Source organism: Ochlerotatus camptorhynchus, unplaced genomic scaffold (assembly GCF_037179485.1).
Source record: "Ochlerotatus camptorhynchus isolate MF236.1 unplaced genomic scaffold, CSIRO-AGI_Acam_v1.1 ptg000299l, whole genome shotgun sequence".
NCBI classification, from domain to species: Eukaryota; Metazoa; Arthropoda; class Insecta; order Diptera; family Culicidae; genus Ochlerotatus; species Ochlerotatus camptorhynchus.
The window spans coordinates 511688-534889 of record NW_027040787.1 but is presented as its reverse complement, the minus strand read 5'-3'; the positions used below and the strand labels follow the sequence as shown (position 1 = coordinate 534889).

Genomic DNA, 23202 nt, shown 5'->3' with positions numbered 1-23202 from the left:
GCTTCGGTTGTGCTGGGCTATGCTTCCTAGAAAAAACGACCAACTCAGTTTTCTCCGTGGAGAATTCGATACCTAGCTGAATAGCCCAAGTAGACAAATTGTCCAAGGTATCCTGTAAGGGTCCTTGCAGGTCAACCTCTTTTGGCCCTGTGATAGACACTACGCCGTCATCTGCAAGTTGTCTCAACGTGCAATTGTCACTAAGACAGACATCAATTTCTCTAACGTAGAAATTGTAAAAAAGGGGGCTTAAACATGAGCCTTGGGGGAGACCCATGTAGCTAAATCGAAAAGCTGTAGAGTTTCCATGAGAAAAGCTCATATGTTTTTCTGACAGCAAATTGTACAAAAAATTATTCATTAATGGAGACAATCCACAAGCGTGGAGTTTCTCTGAAAGAACTTCAACGGATACTGAATCAAAAGCCCCCTTGATATCCAAGAACACAGAAGCCATTTGCTCTTTCTTAGCAAAAGCCAACTGAATTTCCGAGGAAAGCAACGCGAGACAGTCGTTCGTTCCCTTACCCCTACGGAAACCAAATTGAGTATCTGAAAGAAGGTGGTTCGTCTCAACCCATTTGTCGAGGCGAAAAAGGATCATTTTCTCCATCAATTTCCGAATACACGACAGCATCGCGATGGGCCGATACGAATTGTGATCCGACGCGGGTTTATCAGGTTTTTTAATGGCTATCACCCTTACTCGTCTCCAATCGTCGGGAACAATATTGAGCTCCAAGAACTGATTGTACAAGTTCAACATGCGCCTCTTAGCGACGTCTGGGAGGTTTTTCAGCAAGTTGAACTTGATTCTATCAGATCCCGGGGCAGAATTGCCACACGAAAGGAGAGCGAGTGAAAGTTCCACCATTGAAAAAGGCTGACTGATTTCGTCTACCGAATTCGCGGTTTCGCGAGGAATCAACTGCGACGGCACGGAATCCGGACACACTTTTCGCGCGAATTTAAGAATCCATTGATCCGAGCATTCCTCGCTTTCGTTGTTAGTAGACCGGTTACGCATTCTTCGCGCCGTACTCCAAAGCGTATTCATAGACGTTTCGCGCGACAATCCGTCTACAAACTGCCGCCAGTAACCCCGTTTTTTGGCCTTGATGAGGCTCTTGAGTTCGCGTTCAAGAGATGTGTATGCGTCGAAATGGTCGCGTGTTCCGCGTTTCCGAAAAAGTTTAAACGCGTCGGACTTTTTACGGTAAACCTCCGTGCATTGTTGATCCCACCAGAGCGATGGTGTTTTCTTACGAATAGACGATCGCGGCACCGGTCGTGTTTGAGCTTGAAGTGCGCTGTCGACGATGAGATTAGAGAGGAAATTATATTCCTCCAACGGCGGAAGCTCTTCCACTGACGATACTGTATCGTCTATCGCGGATTGGAACTTAGTCCAATCAATGTTACGGGTTAGATCATACGCGACGTTAACGGATTCTGACGAGTTGAACCCACTGGCAATCGAAATTTTGATCGGCAGATGATCACTACCGTGCGGATCCTGGATTACATGCCAAGTGCAATCCAACGATAGTGAATTGGAGCAAAAGGTGAGGTCTAATCTGCTACCATTCGAGGATGGACCAGCCAAACGTGTTACTTCTCCATTGTTAAGGATTGTCATGTTGAAGTTGTCGCAGAGATCATAAATCAAAGTAGAACGGTTATCATCGTACAGTTCCCCCCAGCCTGTACCGTGGGAGTTAAAGTCTCCCATGATCAACCATGGAGCGGGAAGTACCGCACATATGTCGAAAAGTTGTTTGCGATTAACAGAGACTCTAGGAGCAATATATACAGAAGCAATACAAAGGCTCTTACCTTTAATGGTAGCCTGACATGCGACAACTTCAATACCGGGGAATTCGGGAAGATTCACTCTATAGAAGGAATGGCACTTTTTGATCCCCAAAAGTACCCCTCCTCCACGTGAATCCTCACGATCCAATCGAATAATGTTAAAATCAAAAAAAGGGAGATCAATTTCTGAAGAGAGCCATGTTTCACAGAGGGCAAATGCATCGCAATTATTGTTATGGACTAAATACTTGAACGAATCTAATTTCGGAATAAGACTTCGACAATTCCACTGTAGAACAGTGATCAAATCCCCGACCTCGTTTGGAAAATTATCCATCGAAGGAGATGATAGCTGCAAGAAGGGGCCATTTTGAAGTCAATTGCTTCAAGAAGGATTTCACAGTCGGAAGCAATGTGAGGACAATGCTTTTCAGAGGATCAGAAATGTTGAGGTATTTGAGAATACCGTCCACAATGTCATCAAATGAGAACAGCCCAGATGAAGAAGGGGTTTCTGTTCTTAAAATTGGGGCATCAGGGGTTTTGGATGTCCCCGGAAGAGGTGGAAAATCCTGGGTATAATCAGTTCTGCGGAATCCAGGAGGAGTAGAAGTCTCCTTTTTTCCACCACTCCTTGATTTGGGCAAGCTGATTTGGGGTTCTTGATCTGCAACTTTCCGCGAACGGATGCGTTTTCGTTTCCGGGCAGAACCTTCCGGAAAACTGAAAGAAACTCCCTCCTCAGCCAAGTCAGAGCCAGACTCGTCATCTGACAAAAGAGCGAAGGGATTTGTTTCGTTGGTCGATGGCTTGGCTGTCTTAAGCATTTCTGCAAAAGACCGCCTGGAACGTTCCTTAAGGGAGCGTTTCATTTTGTCCCCGAGCTGTTTGTACGCCGGGCACGACGAGAGAGCATGAGGAGGAGTTCCATTGCAGTACACGCATTTTGGTGCAGTAGCTGCGCAGGCGCCATCCTCATGCTTCTCCCCGCATGTGGAGCAGCGTGCCTTGTTGCCGCAGTGGGAGGCCGTATGTCCCAACCGCTTACAATTCTGGCAGTTCATGACCCGAGGTACAAACAACCGCACAGGAAGACGAAGTTTTCCCAGCTCGATGTATTGAGGAAGGGCAGATCCAGAAAAGGTCACCCGAAACGAGTCTGTGGGGGTAAAACTCTTTTTACCCTCGCTGAGCGATACTGACTTCATTCTATGAACGGCCAGTATCTTTACCGGAGGAAGCAAGGGGTTCTTGAATCGGCCAACCGCTTGCTTCTCCAGTATCTCGGGGTTCAGGCTCGCCTCAGTGACCACGCCTTCGATCTCCACATCAGAGGCTGGAATGTACATCCTATATTCCAGTGTGAAAAACTGGGAAACAGCAATTTCATTGGCCTGTTTCAGGTTAGCGACGGTCACACGAAGTTTGTTGTGCCTAACCTTCGTTATTTCGGTCACGGCAGAGAATCGCTTTGTCAGATCATCAGATATCTGAACAACATTCAAGGGTTTGTTTTTGGGCTGAAAATAGACAACCCATGGGCCAGTCGAGTCATTCGGGTAGGCCCGCAATCTGGTGCTTTTCTCATCCTGCCCATTGACAGACTGAGACGACGAACCAGGGATGACATCATCATTATTCTGAGATGAATGGTCATCCATGTCGTCTTCTGACAAAACATCCATTTTGTTCAACTAGTGGGAGCGCAAAACGCTCTCCCACTGAACGCACAGACACAATACACAGAAAACACTACAAACACAGAAATACAAAATGAAAATTTAACTAATGGAGGAGGAAAAGAAACAAAAAAAAACAAAAACTTATCTGATAATTCTATACTTCTACCACCGAGCGTTATACGTGTAGGCGTTTACACAGATGGCTGGGAAGCGACGCGCAGCGTGGATGACCTTCGCTGTGGTGCACTTGATCGAGGCGCGGTACTCAGCGCACACAGGCGCACGATGATTGATGAACGATGTAGATGTAGAAACGGGTGCTCACACTCGATGATGATGATACGTGAGCGGGTATGCGTGAGCGCGTATGCGTGACCACGCAACGATGATGCCCAAATTGGTTTGCGAATTACAAATAGCACGGATTAATCGTTCCGAAAATGACACTTTCTACTACAAAAAAACTCACTTTTCGATCAATTTACCGGGAACTATGCCAGGAGTCACTTAGTGAGAAAAAAACTGATAATTTATATCAAGCGAATACCGAGAAAACTTCCAAAACAACGGAGCGCGAAACAAGTCGACCGTACTTCTTGCTAGGACGCAGTGAGATGATTTCAATAAGTTGTATCTCGAAAACCTAATTTCTTATCTAAATGACGTCTGAAAATTCCAAAAAAGTGTTCAAAACTGAAATATTGTGAATATTTATAATCAATTTTTTATATGAAGTTCATAAAAATGCAAACTTTTGGAGTATTTTAAACCATGGACACTACTTACCTAGGACGGCTGCTCCTGGAATTTTCCTTCGATTTCTGGAACTTTTCTGGCTTCCACTGGATGTGATTTTTTTCCGAAAGTTAACCATTATTTTTCTTGGAAGCACCCTGAACTTTTATTTTTTGCGCCTTAGCTTTCAACATTCTTTAAACTTCCTCCAGAAGAACTTATTTATTCGCTCTCTGGATGTTTTTTCGGCTTCCCGCAGAAGCAAATCCAAACATTCCCAGGAAATTTCTTCCCACTAAAGTTGTAAATGTTCCGTTCCTAGTCCAAAGACCGATAGCGATAAATTTCGATTTTTTTTTTTAAACATTTGATGCCGATAAGCCTGAAAACAATCTGGCAACGCTGGCAGTACTACCAACTAAGAAAAATTTAAATTGATCGTTAACCTTTCGGCTGTGTCAAAAAAAAAAAAAACTTACGTTGTCTGTACCTTGGGGTCAAATTTGACCGTCATATCTCAGCGAAGGTTCAACGGATTTTTGAAATTTCGAATAATTTGGAAAGTAAATTTAATGTAGTTTCAGTTTAAATTATCAAAGTTTATTTAAGGAGGCGCACCTTTCATACGGAGGGGCCATTGTAAAAATACAACTAAGAAGTGGCATATTTTGATGTTAGAGATGTTTATATCACGAGATCCCAACCAAATAGAAGGATATTCAAGAATACAAGGTCTTCAAAACTATGCATTGTATATGAAAGAATTGACTCACTAGATGAAAATGATCAAGCTCCGCCATCTTTTCTACACATTATACAACGGTATCTACAGATTCTGCTCATATGGATTCCTATCCCCAGGGTACAGACAACGTAAATATATAGGGGAAATGACGGCTTCGGCATGACATACTATTTTCGGCAACCCAGATTGAAACACTATTTTCACTGGATTTTCTTACGAAACCACTTCGCTGAATGCATGCAAACGATTCTTTATGCTTTCAGCTTCAATTTGACTATATTTTTACCGCTGAGAAAAAGCAATCTAGCAAGGTTTTCTTGAAATGCAACACACGCACTACAAATTGTAGCTGATTTCGAGTTGCCGATAATAGAACAGCAGATTTACATGCAGTTCAAATGGAACGGTTGCCGAAGAAAAACTGGTTGCCGACAATACTCGCTCTCACTAGAGAAAATTGGAGCTTTGTAAAAGCGTTTCAAAACAGTTTTTGACAATTCTTTCGACTGAAATTGTTAGAGCAGCTGGCAGCAAAAGATTGTAAACAAACCAATACTGCATATGTGTGCGTTCCTTAGAGAAAAAGGCTACAGAAAGAAGGTCGCTGCTTAGGTTGCCGAGAATACGTAATTTCCCCTATAAAAAAAATCCAATAGCTTTCTTTTCAAGGTTTTTTGAGCAGATTTCATCTAATATTACAGAGCTCTGGTGGACGCACCTTGTTACGAAAGAATTAGTAAAATCCATCGACAAATAAAAAAGTTACAGACATTCAAAGTGGCCTGGGGTCAAATTGACCCCAAGGTACAGACAAAGAATTAAATCTCGCGCAACATGAGCAAAGGGCCTATCATTGTTGATCGATTCTCTTCATCGATTTCTCTTTCGCGAATAACCAGATTGCAAATGAATTTCTCATTCAGTGTGGTGTTTCAGGCGCAAGCTAACATCATCTTCTGTCGAACTGTGCTGAGAGCTTAGCGAGAAATTCGTTTATGTTGCCGTGGTAAACCAAAGATAAAATTGATGAAGAGAATCGATCAACGAGGATAGGCTCTTTTCAAATTTTACGCGAAAAATGCATGTTCGATGAACAACTGGCGAGTGCTATGCCTGTGGTTATAGCAAGCAAGCCCGTGAATGGTTGATTACGGCCAAAAAGTTTGATAAATTTTCAATAGTTTACTTATGCGAGCGGCGCCGGTGGTTTAGTGGTAAGCGTGATTACCTCTCATCTTAGCAGGCCTGGGTTCAATCCCAGTCGGGGCCACCGGGATGTTCTGAGGCATAACATCTCTGATCACTCCTTCCTTCAGTAGGGAAGTAAAGCCATTGGTCCCCGGTTCATGAGTTGATGGGTCGATAGGTAGGGTCCAAGTGTAGGAGCTGCCTCCCTGGCGTCGGTAGCATTGGTGCTCAGCACGGAAAACAAATCAAGGAAAAAAAATACTTATGCTATACTACTATAATATTTTTGACAGGCGAATCTTACATCAAATCTGAATCAAATGGTGTGATAAGAATTGTAATTTATCCACAAAATGGCCAAGTTATAAGCGATTAAAACCTGACACTATTTCGTCATACCATTTTTTTTATTTGCTCCCCCCCAGACCAGTATATTCCACAAAGACGTAGTCCTGCGTCAAAAAAGGTGATTGTTTTTCATTTAATTCCACTCATTTTGTATCCAGGACAGACATGTATCTCAACTACAATGTGTAGCCTCATTCCCAGTGCCATTCCCTCTAAAGACCTATTACAATCCAACCCTCTTAACACATCAGGTATAAAAATGAAACTGCAACTTGCCGAATCAAGTAAAGAAGGAAACTCTAAACAACTTTTTGTTTTCAAACAATGTATTCTGTTTTTGTTCTCTGAAATATAACCGTTGGTTATTACGTTATTGATTCAAGCATGATTATTCCCCCTCCACTTCCACCCATAAGTTTACTCACGGTTATGCATTTTTCATTAAATGCCATCTACGTATAAGAATAAGAGCTCAACCACCTGTATGCGAAACCGACCTTCGCCAATGAATTTACATTGTTGACATAAAGACTGTCCATGAAAAAAATTGCACACCCATAATTCTATTGTTGCTTTTTACCGTTAGAATTTCAAATTTCAAAATGTCAAATTTACGTCAACGCAACGTAAACGAATCTAATGTGGGTGGCCCTTTAGGTTCCTAACAAACATGATTTGGCACTTGACAATCTTGAGTGAATGTTGTTTGGCGTTCTGGCTGATGTGTTTTTCTCGGACAGCCTTTATCTAAAAACTTTGCAATAAATGTATCACATGTGGGTGGCGCCGTAGCTTTGCACACTTGTCCGTCATATGTTTCACTTGGGACCTCCCGTTGCTCAGTCGGTAAAGGCACAGCTACAAAGCAAGACCATGCTGGAGGTGGCTGGGTTCGATTCCCGATCTCGTCTAGGAATTTTTCGGGTCGACTTTTCTGGGCAGTATGGAGAGTATGATTGCACTTGCCACACCGTACGTACTAATGCAAAAATGGTACTGGCTTAGAAAGCTACCAATTAACAACTGTGGAGGTGCTCACAGAGAAGTAAGTTGAGAGTCGGCGTAAAGTCCCAGTAGGGACGTAATAGAGCCAAAGAAGAAGGAGAATGTTTCACTTAGCATTAACGCAAATGTATCGGTATATTTTGAGTAAAACCAGGTAAAGGGTAAAACACACGACTTGTGTGTTCCTGTTCCCACACTGCAATTTGTCGTCAACCGAAAGGACATGCCGCCAGTGGAGTTTTTATTTATTATTATCGGACAGCTTTGTGCCGGAGGGTCTCAGAAATGTATGAAATTTTCCCCACAGGTAGCTTTTATGATTATATGTCCGAAAATAAATTTCCAAACATTTTAGTTTCGGTGCCGGATTTTCCCGGACGTACTTTGACTATTAATAACTTATGTAGTTTTCGGTCATATCTCAAAAACTGTTACAGACACAACGCTGAACGATAAGATGTCCTCATGCATGAAACAAATCATTAGAAGAATTGTCATTGCCCTGACATTGGTTTGTCCTGATTTTCCTTGCGATTTTCCTCCACCGTGAATATTTTCATCATATCATATTCAATATGAGTTATTAATTTTCAATGTCCGAAAAGTTCAATCAAAATTTTCCGGTGGAGTGAACCACACCGAATTGTTTGAAATTGTTTTTCTCATTCATATAACCCCAAACACTCTACCTGTGGGCGAAATTTCATAAAATTCTGAGACCCTCCGGCCTATTTTGTTCGGTAATAAAGAAAAATCCCCCAGTGTCATAATTCCCACCGGGGGTTTAATATCTGGAAACTTCTTGAAGCAACTATGCACCACTCAGTCATGATGTTCAGTTTCGCCAGGATGGTGGTCACCTGGAAGAGTCTTCTTGTTCATTGGAACAATCTACGCCGATCGGTGCAGCCCTATCTCGACTACGACTACGACCGATGTCTGGATCTGATCTTGATTGGTGCCGCAATCCGTCCGGTGGCCGGTGCTGAGCCTTGGAAGCGCAACTGTCTGGTTCTGTATCGGATGCTCGGATTTTACCAGCTCATTATGGGTATAGCAAAGGTCGGACTCAGTATCCGAAGCGGAAACGATACGATGGGACTTTGCACGTCCACTGTTTTATTAGTAGCTCAGATAACAATCTACGCCAAAGTATACATCCTTGGGCACTACCATGAAGTCGTTCGGCAAGCAAAGATTTTCGTCAACAGTAACTGTAGCTATTCGCGTGATCCCGATTACGACGCCACCGTTCGGCGTGGTCATGCGAGAGTGCCCGGAAAAATTACTTTGATCATTTTGGGTATCCTATGCTGTGATCAAGTGATTTTGTCGATTCCGAACTCAGCTCGGGATTATATCTTTGGCATACCGGAACAGTTTCACGTGTTGGGAGCTACGGTTGCTCGTTTGCTGCAGGAGACGTACGTTTTAATGATACCCATCTTCTGGGGCTGCGGATATTTCAGTGGCCCACTTACGATCATGCCTCTGCTCAATGAACTCAAACATGAGCTGATGATTGTTGCCCGTGGTTTTGAAACGGTTGCAGCTTTGGAATACCAGAACAACGTGCCGGGAACATCCAGAGGACTTTCTGACAGTGTATTGATGTTGAAGCATTTGAAAAAGATGTTGGGAATCACCGTGAAACAGCATGTTGAATTGTTGAGGTAGGTTGTTTCGCTGGTTTTCTTGGACTGTTGATCGTAGTTGACATTTTATCTTTAAGGATCATACACCTGTTGCAGCCCGTCATTAGCCACCTTTACGCCATCATCTATTACAGTGTTATGATCATCGTTTCGCTGCTTGTATTTGTTGTGATTAGAAGTGAGATAACGTTGGTCACTCTAGTGGTTCTTGGAATAACTTGTATGTTATTAGTGGTGGAGTGCTATTTGTGGTGTCGCATGATTGATTCGGTTCAAGAAGCAGTGAGTGTCGGTGGAAATTGGTCTGATCTCAGTTGTTCACAGCTTTCTTTACATTGTAGATGGAGATGATTGCTGGTTGTGTTGCTCCACTAGGTTTCGAATTGCAACATTCAGTGGACAACCATTCCGAGTACATCGAGATGCGTACTTCGATCATGATAGTACAACTCAATGCGTCCCAATGCGATTGGTTCAGCTGTGGGGAAATTTTTCCCATATCCGTGGAATCGTTCGGAAATTTGTGTATGATTATATACAAGTTCGCTACGTTCCTGTTGGAGTTTGTTTGAGAACGCCGTACCAGTTATCTATGGGTTTAAGTGTTTAAATCAAATTTTGAAGTATTTTGAAGAGAGTTTGTCGTGGTAGTAGTAGCAAGCGTTTTGTCTTCATCGTTGGTTGCTTTATGTGTTTGGATTTGCTGTGTGTAGTTTTGTGCCTTAACGCAAAATTTTAGACCCATATTTTTTAATTCATCATTAGGGTAACCATTTCCATGTTAGGGTGGTCCAAAAAATCGTTTTTTTTTTCCAAAAATTACTTTTATTTAATTCATAACTTTTGAACCACTGAGTCGATTTCAAAGATCAAAATATCAAATGATATAATTAAAATCATTTAGGGGAATTTACGTATTCTCGGCAACCTAAGCAGCGACCTTCTTTCTGTAGCCTTTTTCTCTAAGGAACGCACACATATGCAGTATTGGTTTGTTTACAATCTTTTGCTGCCAGCTGCTCTAACAATTTCAGTCGAAAGAATAGTCAAAAACTGTTTTGAAACGCTTTTACGAAGCTCCAATCTTCTCTAGTGAGAGCGAGTATTGTCGGCAACCAGTTTTTCTTCGGCAACCGTTCCATTTGAACTGCATGTAAATCTGCTGTTCTATTATCGGCAACTCGAAATCAGCTACAATTTGTAGTGCGTGTGTTGCATTTCAAGAAAACCTTGCTAGATTGCTTTTTCTCAGTGGTAAAAATATAGTCAAATTTAAGCTGAAAGCATAAATAATCGTTTGCATGCATTCAGCGAAGTATTTTCGTACGAAAATCCAGTGAAAATAGTGTTTCAATTTGTGTTGCCGAAAATAGTCTGTCATGCCGAAGCCGTCATTTCCCCTATTAGTTTAAAAAACAGATTTCAATTATTTACAAAAGTTGTAACCTACAAAAGCTTAGTACGTCATTTTATAAAATGTTGTTGATGAAAAAAGTGAGAGGAAAATTAATGTAAATGAATGTCTACACGGCACTCCTGTAGATTTTGGAATTAAATTTAGAAATCAATAACTTTGTAATTATTATTGATTTGGGTATCAAAAACAATCTCGTAGTCCGATGCAGGGCCCAACAAAGTCACGATAATCGTCAAGCGACGACGATTCTGACAACCATCACTTTCAATTGAAAGTCATTCTGTCTTCTCTTCGAGCAGATGCTCTTCAACATCAACAGAACCACTTTCGATCAGTTTTCATGCTGTTTGTATAGCCTTGACTAGTGTTCATTTCGACCTTTCATTGTCAAATGAACTTACTTGCGTATTGAAGCGAAGCTGTTCGATCTAAATTCACGCAGTTTTTCTGACTTTTGTTGATTGTTCACTCGGTTAATTTAAACGCATGCTCATAGATCTGTGCACGTGAATGTAAAATTTATCATATGGTTTGTTTACCCATCAATATGGGTATTTTTGGAATCGGAGTGACGTCTAGAGACCGGAAGTCGATGACCGACGCCATTTTGAAATCCAAGATGACGACTTCTGATTCCAGAAAAAGTGTGAAATACTGACAGCGATGTATCAATATGGGTATTTTTGGAATCGGGGTGACGTCTGAAGAACGAAAATCGATATGCGACACAATTTCAAAATCCAAGATGACGGCTTCCACTTTCAAAAAGATGATGACGTCTAGAGGCTGAAAATCGATATCCGACGCCATTTTGAAATCCAAGATGACGGCTTCCGACAACAGAAAAAGTGGGAAATACTGTCAAATACCCATTAATAATGGCATTTAAGGAATCGGCATGCCATCTAGAGGCCGGAAATGGATGTCTGACGCCATTTTGAAATCCATGATTGCGGCTTCCGATTTAAGAAAAAATAGGAAATACTGTCAAATACCCATCAATATGGGTAGTTTTTCAATCGGGGTGACTAGAGATTGGAATTAGATATGCGACGCCAGTTGGAATCCAAGATGGTGGCTTCCAGTTTTAGAAAAATGGGAAATACTAACAAACTCTCATCAATGTGGGTATTTTTGGAATCGGGATGTCGTTTAGAGAATGAAAGCCAACATCCGATACCATTTTTAAATTCTTGAAATTTTGAAAAAATGGAAAATACTATCAAATATGCAGTTATTTTTTTTATAGAATCAGAGTAATGTCTAGAAGCTGGAAATCAATATCCGATGCCATTGTGAAATTCAAGATGGCGGCTTCTGATTTGAGAGAAAGTGTCAAATACCCTAAAATATGGCAATTTTCAAAACGTAGATGCCGAAAAACTATGTCAGACGCCATTTTTAAAACCAAGATGGCGACTTCTGGTTTCAGAAAAAGTTGGAAATACTGTCAAATACCCATCAATGCGGGTATTTTCAAAATCCCAGCAATGTATAGAGGCCAGAAACCAATGTTTGACGCCATGTTAAAAGCTAAGATGGCGACTTTTGTTCAGAAATAGTGTGAAATACAGTCAAATACCGATCAATGTGGGTATTTTAGGAATCGGGGTGACATAAAGATGGCCGCTAACGATTTTAAGAAAAGTGTCAAATACCCTACAAATGGCGTGAAATCGATTTTCTGCATGCACGCGTCATCCCAGTTCCGAAAATACCCATATCTTAGGATATTTGACATTTTTCTGAGCCCGATGACCGGCATATTGGATTCCAAAATGGCGTCAGACATCGGTTTTCGGCACCTTTGCGTCGTCCTCGTTCCGAAAATACCCATATTTTAGGGTATTTGAGACTTTTCCCTATCCCGATGGCCGTCATCTTGGATTCGTTAATTTAATTTTCGTTTAATGTAAAATAACATTTTATTACTACATAACCCAGATGGCATCCCTATCGGCAACCGATATTGTGTGGATACTATCTGGATACTATATATCGATGCCTGACGACGCGACGCGTCACAAGTCGAATGATCCCCGAATTGAAGTGAAAGTGGAAAAAAACGAAAGAAGCAGATTTCAAGTCATTCATTGCGTCAATTGAAACAAGTTTTTGCTTCAAATGAAATGAACTGATGCACTTGACGAACGAAACAAGCGATAGTCAAGTCATGTTTGACAGGAGGAATGTTCATCGTGACTCGGTAACAAGGAACACAATGACTTACACGAAAATGAAATTGCTCGAAATGAAGCGATTCTGCGGAGAGTTCATTTTCTTTTCTTTGTTTCGAAAATGCAGAACTCTGGTCCGATGTGAATAAAGCGGTTGTGCTCCAGCCAGCCTTATCTCTTTTATTTATTTTCCCTCAAATTATACACCAAACGACCCCCATTAAGCCCAAAGCTATACCGATAAATCAATTCATCAATACGATCAGGCAGCAGTCACGATTTTAGAAAACTAATTATCTAAAATGTATCAAAATGTTGTCCGTGCAGCTGTCCTTAAATTATCGAATGACAGTGGTACGGTTAATTTTTTAACATACTTGAATACCAGCAGAATCAGTTGATTGAGTGCTCGCGTACCCCGTCATACCGAGGCTATGGCAAGGAAAAACGCAGCGCACACCAAAGGAGGACATTTTAATTACAGTCCCGATGGCACCAATAAAATAATATGTACTTAGTAGCCAGCACTGCTTTCTCGGGCCACCCGCACCTCGCTGCATTTCACAATATTTTAAACGTTACATTCGCTCGACTGCATACGCGGTTCCAAGTTAACCACAAAGACCTCCAGCTAATACCAGCTCCTACATCGCAATTTGGTTGTTAATTATGCAAAAAATAAACCATTGTCATTTACTGAAAAGACACGTTGCTGTTAACCTTTTTGAAGCAACCATGCACCACCCGCTCTCAGTGGTGAGGCTCACTTTCGCCAAGATGGAATACCGGAGGAATCTCAAAATCCATTGGAGCAACCTACGTCGATCGGTGCAGCCCTATCTCAACTACGATTACGACCGCTGCCTGGAACTGATCATGATTGCCAGCGGAGTTCGCCCGGTACCTGGTGGCGAACGCTGGAAGCGCCGCTGTCTGATCCTGTACCGGCTGATCGCCTTCTACCATTACATCATGGCTCTAGCAAAGGTTGGATTCAGTGTTCGAAACAAAGACAATCCGGTAGAGCTTTGCGCCTCCATCGAGATATTGGCAGCTTTTACAGCCATCTACGCCAAAGTATACATTCTTGGGCACTACGATGCAGTCGTTCGGCAGTTAAAGGTTTTCGTCAACAGCAACTTTAGCTATTCGGGTGATCCCTATTACGACGAAACGGTGCGGCGAGACCGTTCCAGGATGCCCGGAAAAGTGATCAAGTGATTTTCTCGGTGCCTAACTCTGCTCGGGATCGTATCTTGTGCATACCGGAACAGTTTAACGTATTGGGGGCCACAGCTGCTCGTTTGCTACAGGAAGGATTCGTGTTCATGATAGGCATCTACTGGGGCTGCGGATATTTCTGTACCTCACTTACGCTATTGCCTCTTTTCACGAGACTAAGAAATGAACTGTTGATTGTTGCCCGTGGTTATGAAACGATCGCAGAACGAGGACAAGCTCTGGCTTTGGCCGATCAGAACAATGCGACGGGGACATGCTGGAAAGTGTCTGACAGTGTGCTGATGTTGAAACAAGTAAAACAGTTGTTAAGATCCACCGTGGAACAACATGTTGGTGTGCTGAGGTAGGCTATTCCGTCGGTTCTCTTGAACTGTTGATTATAGTTGGCTCTTTATCATTTAGGATCATACAGCTGGTGCAACCTCTCGTTAAGCACGCATACGTCATCGGCTATTACAGTATCATGTTTATCGTTTCGTGTCTTGTGTTTCTGGTGATTAGAAGTGGAGCAACATTGTTCTCACTATCGGTTCTGGCAGCTACCGGTGGTTTCCTCTTGGAGTGCTATTTATGGTGTCGCACGATTGAATCGATTGAAGGTGCCGTGAGTATCCTTCGATAGTGCTCTGATGTCTGTTTTCCGATTTTTTTTTTATAGATGGAGATGATTGCCAGCTCCGTTGCCCAGGTAGGTTCCGGATTGCATCATTCGGTGGATAATCATTCCGAGTACATAGAGATGCGAACTTCGCTGATGATAGTACAACTTAATGCGTCCCAAATCGACTGGTTCAGCTGTGGAGGGGTCTTTCCCATCTCTGTGGAATCGTTCGGAGATTTGTGTATGGTTATATACAAGTTCGCCACGTTCCTGTTGAACTTTGAATAAGCACGCTGCTGTGTTGGGAGCGTATCGAGTTTGACGACATCATTCGTGGAGTGTTTCAATGTTCAATTGGGTGCAGTAGCTTAGTCACACCATAATTGATAACTGGTTTACCATAAGAACCAAACTGGAGATAGAGTGGCACTTCGTTAAACGTTGTTTATGAGCAGATTCTGCACTATTGTAGTACGAAGCTTCGAAGAATCGGAGTTAGGTTTTGCAGCGTTAGGCTTGTGTATGTGTTGTGTGTGACGATATTCTAATTCATAGACCTATGATTATTATGATGGTTCAAAATATCGATTTTACTCCACCCCGCTCAATCAATTCTGAATCAGCTCTTGATCATTATCCCAGAATTTAAGCACATTTGGATGTGATCTCATACTACACTGGTCGTTTGTAGTTTGTATGGGAATTACAATAGGAAAAAATAGCTTTTTGTTCTCATCGTCCTAGCCTTTCAGCATATTAATTTTCGGGAAAATTGATCAATTTCTACCAAAGTTCTTAAGGGAAATGTAATCAGCTAAGCAGTTCCTGGCAAAAAGCGTCAAATTTTTGTTTTAATTAACCTCCGATTTACATGAAACTTTGCGTAATTTTTTGTTAATGATTCACATTTTTCCTAAAAATTTGACCAGTTTGAGTCTTGTAAAATTTTCACAAAAAATTGCTGCTCGGAAATGGCATTTCTAATCGAAATGACATCTGAGATAAAGTTGTTGAGAAAAAAAAATCATTTTGGGAAAAAAAAACAAAACATGTCATTATTTATTTTAATTAAGAATTTAAGAACACAATTAAGAACCCAAAAATCTCAAAATGTCCTTGTCCGATTTTCGATTTTTTTTAATTAAAAAAAGCTTATGAAAAATTCAAACTTTTGGAATGTCAAAACCATGGCCACTTGTAAACTGACAAAAATCGTAGAACATGATGTTTTGGTAAAAATTTTGAACTTTTTAACACAAATTTGACCAAAAGTTCTTGTTTTTACAATTTTCAGTGTCTTAAATTTAACATTATTAATGGCCTTTTTTCAATTAAATTTGAAAGTTGGACTAGGATATTTTGATTTATTTATTTTTACTTGAAATTACACAAAATTAATATTTTCTATATTTTCCCAGAAAAACAGTATTTTTCTCTACATCTTTGTCTAAGAAATTATTTCGATCAGAAATTCCTTTTCCGAGCTAATTTTTTTTTTATTTCAAATACGCCATTTTGAAAATTTTACAACATCCAAAGTTGTCGAACTTTAGAAAATATGTGAATCATTGTCCATAACAAACAATTATTCAAAGTTTCATGCAAATCAGAAAAGGTCGAGTTCTTCCGATTCGCCATTTGGCGTGGAACTGCCAGTACAGTATGAGATCGCAACCAAATGAGTTGCAATTTTTGGAAAATTATCAGGACCTGATTTCAGAATGAATTGAGCGGGGTGGGGCAAAATCGATATTTTGACCCACCCCACAGTGGCTTAAAAGTCCATTTTAACGCCGTTAATTAATAATGAATAGTACCTTTTGAGCTATGATGTGTGCCCACCCACTTTGAGCATGACTTGCTTATTTGATTGAAGATATGAGTTTTGTGATTAAACCTCCTAAAAATAAGATGCACCCTATTGTTTAGTGTTACGTTAACTCATAAGTGTCTTAGTAGTAGCTTTCCAGATATAAAAAAGTTGGGGTTTTTATGCCTTTCTGAGTCCGGTTAAAATTGAAAGGGCGTACTCAAAGAGGCTTTTCCCCTTCGCACATTTCACAGAAATACACATTCATATAAAATCATAGATGTATCAGTGCGCAATAAAAATGTTTTGATCAGCACAGGGCAATTGTACAGGGTGCTTTGGATAATTTACTTCAATCAATGGCCATTTATGGGGTGTCCTACGAAAGGGCGAAACACGCAAGACGAAATCACAAAAATCAGAATTCATAGGGATAAATAGTCAAATTACGACGAAATTATTGAGTGTAGAATTGTGTGTGTGTGTGAGTGTCTGTAGATGTCTTCTAGAATGTTTCTTCCTTTTTGGAGTACATAACATGAGTAGTGAAAATTTTAGCACTCAGATAAAAATAAATAACTTTTTAGGTCTCATTAAAATTAATAAAACATGGTAGATGACGTCATTTTAAGAAACTTTGTTCAAGACGATCATTTTCAGTCTCTCAAGTGGACGAAGTTATAGAGTTAAAATGGAGTATAAACCGTAGTACCTCCTTAAAAAAAGTTTTTTTTTAGCCATACAATTTTGACGTAGGACTACGTCTTTGATTTCTATATGGGGGTACACTTTGTGAAAACCAAAAATGGAACATGTAAAAAATTAAGAAAGATTTTGAACGTTAATAACTCAGCTGCACCTGGTCCAATTTAAATAATTTTACCACCAATCGATCAGAAATATGGCTACGCATCGATAACAATGCTTCCGAATGTTGATTTTCAACAAAAAACTATTGAAAAACTGGTAAATGTCCAGCATTGTCCAAAAGCGTCGAATTAACTAACAAATCCACCAATTACGTACATGCATATGCTGCTTCCCCAGCACAGTCATCAGAGAGTAGTAAGTAGACGAAACAAGTCGAAGTGGCATTCGCCTCCGATCCTCGGGCGCGTGCAAATAGTGAGGATGGAATTGCGTAACCAAACGCAATTTCTTCAAGATAACCACCATCCGTCGTCTGGCTCGCCGTGGCGGTGTCTGACGTATCTCCGGTCTGATTTACGAGGTGTGCTGAAGGTGTTCCTGAAAAATGAGATCCGTGATGCTGTCACCTACACTAAACACGCCAAGCGTAAGCGGCCATGGACGCCATCTACGTTTTGAAGTGACAGAGACGCACTCTGTTTGCTTTCGGAGGTTAAATCATCACCAACTTTGGCAACAAAACGGCTCTTTTCAGGGCCACCAGGCTTCAGTAAAGAGTAGGAATAGAATTCTTCTGCCTGTTTGTCCATATTCAGAACCAACGATCACACAAAATGCTCATGTAATCAAATTGGAAGCAGGGGTACATTGATCAACTGTGAATCGCCACGGCCGGATATTTTCGATGGAAGAAGCAACAATCTAGCACAGACAAACAGACATAACACATTGAATATTTCTCACTGTGAAAAATCGTCGCTAAAACATTACCACCATCTGTTGAGTACACTGTGGTAGGCACTACGCTGAACAGATGGCGGTAGTGTGTAAACGTCAAACGCAAGGGAATTGACTATGCGCGCCACAGGTGGCGGTACTACCAACTACGATAAATTTAAATTGTCAGTTAAATGCTTGTTCGATGAACAACTTGCAAGTGTTATGTCTGTTTGTCTGTGAATCTAGCATCTAATTCGACGAAGACGGCAGGAATCATTTGTGAAGCCAAGTTATTTACGAAAGAGAGTGTCGATGAAGAGAATCGATCAGCGGCGCCGGTGGTGTAGTGGTAAGCGTGATTACCTCTCACCCCAGCAGGCCTGGGTTCAATCCCAGTCGGCGCCGCCGGGATGTTCTGAGGCATAACATCTCTGATCACGTCTTCCTTCGGAAGGGAAGTAAAGCCGTTGGTCCCCGGTTCATGAGTTGATGGGTCGATAGGTAGGGTCCAGGTGTGGGAGCTGCCTTCCTGGCGTCGGTAGCATTGGTTCTCAGCACGGAAAACAAGATCGACGGAAAAATAAATCAAGGAAAAAAAAGAGAATCGATCAATGTAGATAGGACCTATTGAAAAGTGACGCAAGATTTGTTTTCCGTACGTAATGCTACCGACGCCAGGGAGGCAGCTCCCACATCTGGACCCTACCAATCGACCCATCAACTCAACCGGGGACCAACGGCTTTACTTTCCGAAGGAAGGCGTGATCAGAGATGTTATGCCTTAGAACATGTCGGTGGCGCCGACTGAGAGGGGTGAGAGGTAATCACGCTAACCACCGATGCCGATATCTTTCAAGGTGATATCACGGCGAATGAGATCGTCCCAAATTTGAGTTTAATTATCTCAGAAATAAGAAATAAAGTGCAGGAACTCAGCGATGAGTAAATTTGCCTCATGTTTTCACAGGTTTGTCCAGGATTTTCCAGGGAAAAATTCCAGAATTTGAGAAAAGTAAAGATTGGATTCACTCAGTCTATTGGTACTACTCCGAGACTGAATAAAATTTTCGTCAATTTCCTCATTTTCTGGCAGATTTTTTAGGTTTTCTACAGGAAACCATGAGACAAACTTACTCATCGCTGAGCACCTGCACTTTTGGCGATTATGAGTGAACTAAACTCAAATTTGTGTCGTTCTCATTCGCCGTGTACGCAAAAGGAAAAGAGCCAGTGTCGCTACTTGATAGCAAACTATTCATAATGGGAGGAGTCTTTGTAGCTTTGGGATCGTCCATTAATTATGTCACACTTTTAGAGGGGGGGGGGGGGTTTGGATACTGTGACGAGCCATACAAAAAAAAAATTAAGATCCATACAAAAAATTTGACAAAGGGGGAAGGGGGGTTGAAAATGGGTCAAATTTGCGTGACATAATTAATGGACCATCCCTTTTATACAACTTGGTTGCACATAATTCTGCTTTAACCTGAGCGCTGCTGTATGGCTTTAACTCATTTTCGCTTCGGACGGCGTGGTGAACAGCAATAGCAGCAGTAGGAAGGTGGTGGCTAGTCCACTCCTTCACACCTAACAAGCAACAATTGACTGGTCGTGGCAAAGGAGGAAAAGGTCTGGTAAAGGAGGTGCCAAGCGTCATCGCAAAGTTCTTCGAGAAAACCGCCATCGGTCGTCTGGCTCGCCGTGGTGGTGTCAAACGTATCTCCGGTCTGATCTACGAGGTGCTGAAGGTGTTCCTGGAAAATGAGGTCCGTGATGCTGTCACCTACACTAAACACGCCAAGCGTAAGTGACCATGGATGTCCTCTTCAATAAAACGGCCCTTTTCAGGGCCATCAAGCTTACATCAGTAAAGAGTTGGAATAGAATTTAACTGTGCTTGTTTGTCCATATTCAGAAGCACAAGCCCCCAACGACCACACAAAATGCTCTCCAGAGTTGTAATCTTGTAACCAAACTTGGAAGCAGGGGTGCAAGTGATTTTGATTGATTCTCTTAATCAACTTTCTCTTTGACAAAAATTACTACAAATTTGGTACGCTTACAATTCAAAAACGGACAGTGTTGAGATAATCCCCCCTATTCTGCGAGTCACGTGACTCTCTCTCACCGGTGAGGTGACAATAGTCACCTCGTGTGAGGTGACTCTTTATTTGATTTGCACGGAGAGTCACCTTACACGAGGTGACAATTGTCACCTCACCGGTGACAGAGAGTCACGTGACTCGCAGAATAAGGGGGAATAGATAATTGATCAACTAAAAGAACTAAATGCTCTTCACATTTATTCCGTCCACTAGCGGTCCTACGTCAAGCTTCCGTTCGTGCCCCTAGGCACAGACCCTTCTACTTTTTATTTGAATTTACTGATGTTTTCAATGTTCTACAAAGTGTTTTAAAAATGCAAATTTTTGCTCAAGGAAGCAAATCACTATCTCTTTGTTTAAAGGAGTTACGACCGTTTTTATAATTTATTTTTTAACTTAGTGTTTTTCGTTTTGTTTCCCCTTGAGCAAAAATTTCCTCTACTCATATGAAGTACTCAAATATTGAAGAAACATTCTAGAAGACATCAAAATGCTACACTCAATATTTTTGTCGCAAATAGGCATTCCCCACTTTTTTGGTTTGTTCGCCTTTACTCAATGATATTATTCCCCTGAAGGAGGAGCTAGTAGCTCACAGCCTTGCCCAGGTGGCAAAACACCAAGTTTGTGCTATTATCCACTACATGAAAAAAAAAAGAGTTTTTACTCGGCTGTCGACAAAAGCAGGCCACTTTCGATGTGTGCCACGTGATCGTCTGTTTTCTCGGCAGCAACCATTGTGTGGTCCTCCTCACTGTTCTTCATCAGCAGTTCTATCGGTCGATGCGTCGTCGACTTTCGAAAGCAACCGTTTAGTGATGAGTGTGTGAGTTTCGACCACGTTTTGCGCAATGGAAGCGCTTTGACCCCCGTTGGCGTAACTGCCATACAATTAAACCACTCGAAGCGGCTCCATTTCTGATGGAGGAGGCTTTTTGGATAGCGAAAGATACAGCGTTTATTGTGTTGTACCTTTTCACTATATTTTTAAGATGAATTTTATAGTGACCAAGAATTCTCGGCTCTGTAAAATTACTTCGTTTGAGCCTTATCAAATAAATTAATAAACAACAACACTACATGAAAGCAGATTCGTTTGTATTGACCTCAACCACGCACTTCACTCTCGGATGCTACCTACCATGGAAATGTGTTGTATCGATGTTGAAATATCAATGTTTTTCTTAAAGTAATGAATACGAAATGTGTAATCGGAAGAAATTTTAATATCTATGTACAAATTTATAGTCGTTAAGCTTTGTTGACCTGATATTACGATTTCACTGAAGCTGAGCCATCCAGTGCAATATAACTCTTTGGATCATATCTAAAGGCTGACTAAAAGTAAATTGGTACGCCCCTCGCGCGCCGCTAGCACGCCTCTAGTGTTGAGAATCGAAAATCTTTGACAGTGGTTTGTTTACAGTTCTTTAGAGAACAACTGGTGCAAGTTTGATCAAAGTAGTCGATCGCGTTTAGAAATAACGTCAAAGAAGATAGAATACACCTGGTAAATCCGGAGTGGTCCGGTTCCAAGCTGGCTAAAGTGCTGAAGATGCCGAAAACAACAGTTTGTCGAGTGCTCAAAACCGACAAGGAAACCCTGAGTGTGGAAAGGAATCAGCGGACCTATGAAAAAACTGGAACCAGGCATCGTCAGCTGCGCAGCAAGGTGTTGAGGTGCGTTTAAGCCAACCCCGGTCTTTCGATCCGAAATGTGGCCAAAAAGTACAACGACAGCTTTTAAACGGTGCGGAACATCCTTTCCAGGGAAGGATACAAGTCGTGCAAAGCCAGTAAACATCCGAACCGGCACATGAATCAGAATTTCGTGACCAAAAAGCGAGCAAGGCTCTTTTACGACCGTGCTGAAACACAAGGGCTGCCCTTTGATCGACGACGAAACATACGTCAAACTCGATTTTAAGTAGCTTCCCGGTCAAAAGTTTTACATCGCGACTGGACGTGGGAATGTGCCGGGAAGATTCAAGTTCGTATTTGCCGACAAGTTCGCGAAGAAGGCCATGATTTGGCAAGCGATTTGCAGTTGTGGCCTGAAACGGAACCACTCATCACATTCTCGACGATGACATCCCAAGTTTACATCGAAGAATGCCTGAAAAAGTGTGCATTGCCGTTCATCCGCAAGCATAGACGCAAAGTCACCTTTTGGCCCGATTTGGCCAGCTGCCACTACTCCAAGGTCGTTCTGGAGTGGTATGCTGCCAACACGATCGATTTTGTCCCCAAGCTAATGAATCCTCCGAATTGCCCGGAATTTCGACCAATCGAAAAATACTGGGCAATTTCACAGCAGCGACTTCGACGAAGCGGCGGGCAGTCAAGGACATCTAGCAAATGCGGGCAAAATGGAAGAAATGCGCTGATTCCGTGTCCGTTTCCACTGTGCGGGTGCTGATGGGCTCCATCCAGAGAAAGGTTCGAGATTTTGTTAGAACTGGAGAAATGTAACCATCTAATGCTGTAACTTTGAAGATTTAATAAAAGTACTGTAAAGCAACCATTAATGGACTTCATAAACTTATTGAATAACGAATTACAGATCTCTTTGTGCGTACCAATTTACTTTAAGTCAGCCTTTAGTACATCTTTTAGATGCAGAGCAGTTTTCTTCAGTTGATTTAAATAAAATCGCTGCATGAAGTTATAAATCTTGCAAACTTGCCCGTCGTTATGCATCTCTAACTTTAAAAAAACCCCGGGCAAGACAGTAAATCTGAGTAGCTCCTCCTCTAACTAAAAAAAAACACTGGCTTTTTTTTAACCAGTCCATCCTTTCAAACGTTGAAAACTGCGTACTTCCTCATAAGCTTTACTTAAACGTTCATTACAAAAAAATAGAATTAAGAAAGTTCTGAAAATATACAAGCAATACAAGAACATTCACTGTCAAATGCACTGTCCACTAGACCAAAATCGGTAAGATCAAAATTCGATGATGGACGTTTGAAAGGATGGACTAGCAAATGTTAAAATACAAGGAACAGATAGGAAATGGGTACTCCCTCGGGGCAGACCAGTAAATCTGAGTAGCTGCGCAGTAATTCAGCGTTTTCTGAAAGTGCT

At 41.5% G+C, this 23202-nt stretch overlaps 2 protein-coding genes across 4 annotated transcripts in view; both read left to right on the top strand.

Moving 5' to 3' along the window:
- The window catches only part of Mob2 (MOB kinase activator 2), a 475874-nt gene that overhangs the window by 311685 nt on the left and 140987 nt on the right, over nt 1-23202 (top strand). The window lies entirely within an intron of this gene.
- Nucleotides 8060-9276, top strand: LOC135706965 (uncharacterized). Its single transcript, XM_065228656.1, has one exon. The coding sequence runs from the start codon at nt 8332-8334 to the stop codon at nt 9193-9195; it is 864 nt and encodes a 287-aa protein (XP_065084728.1). The 5' UTR covers nt 8060-8331; the 3' UTR covers nt 9196-9276.

Coding starts and splice junctions, on each gene's coding strand:
- LOC135706965 (XM_065228656.1), top strand. CDS start 8,332: ATGCACCACTCAGTCATGATGTTCAGTTTCGCCAGGATGGTGGTCACC.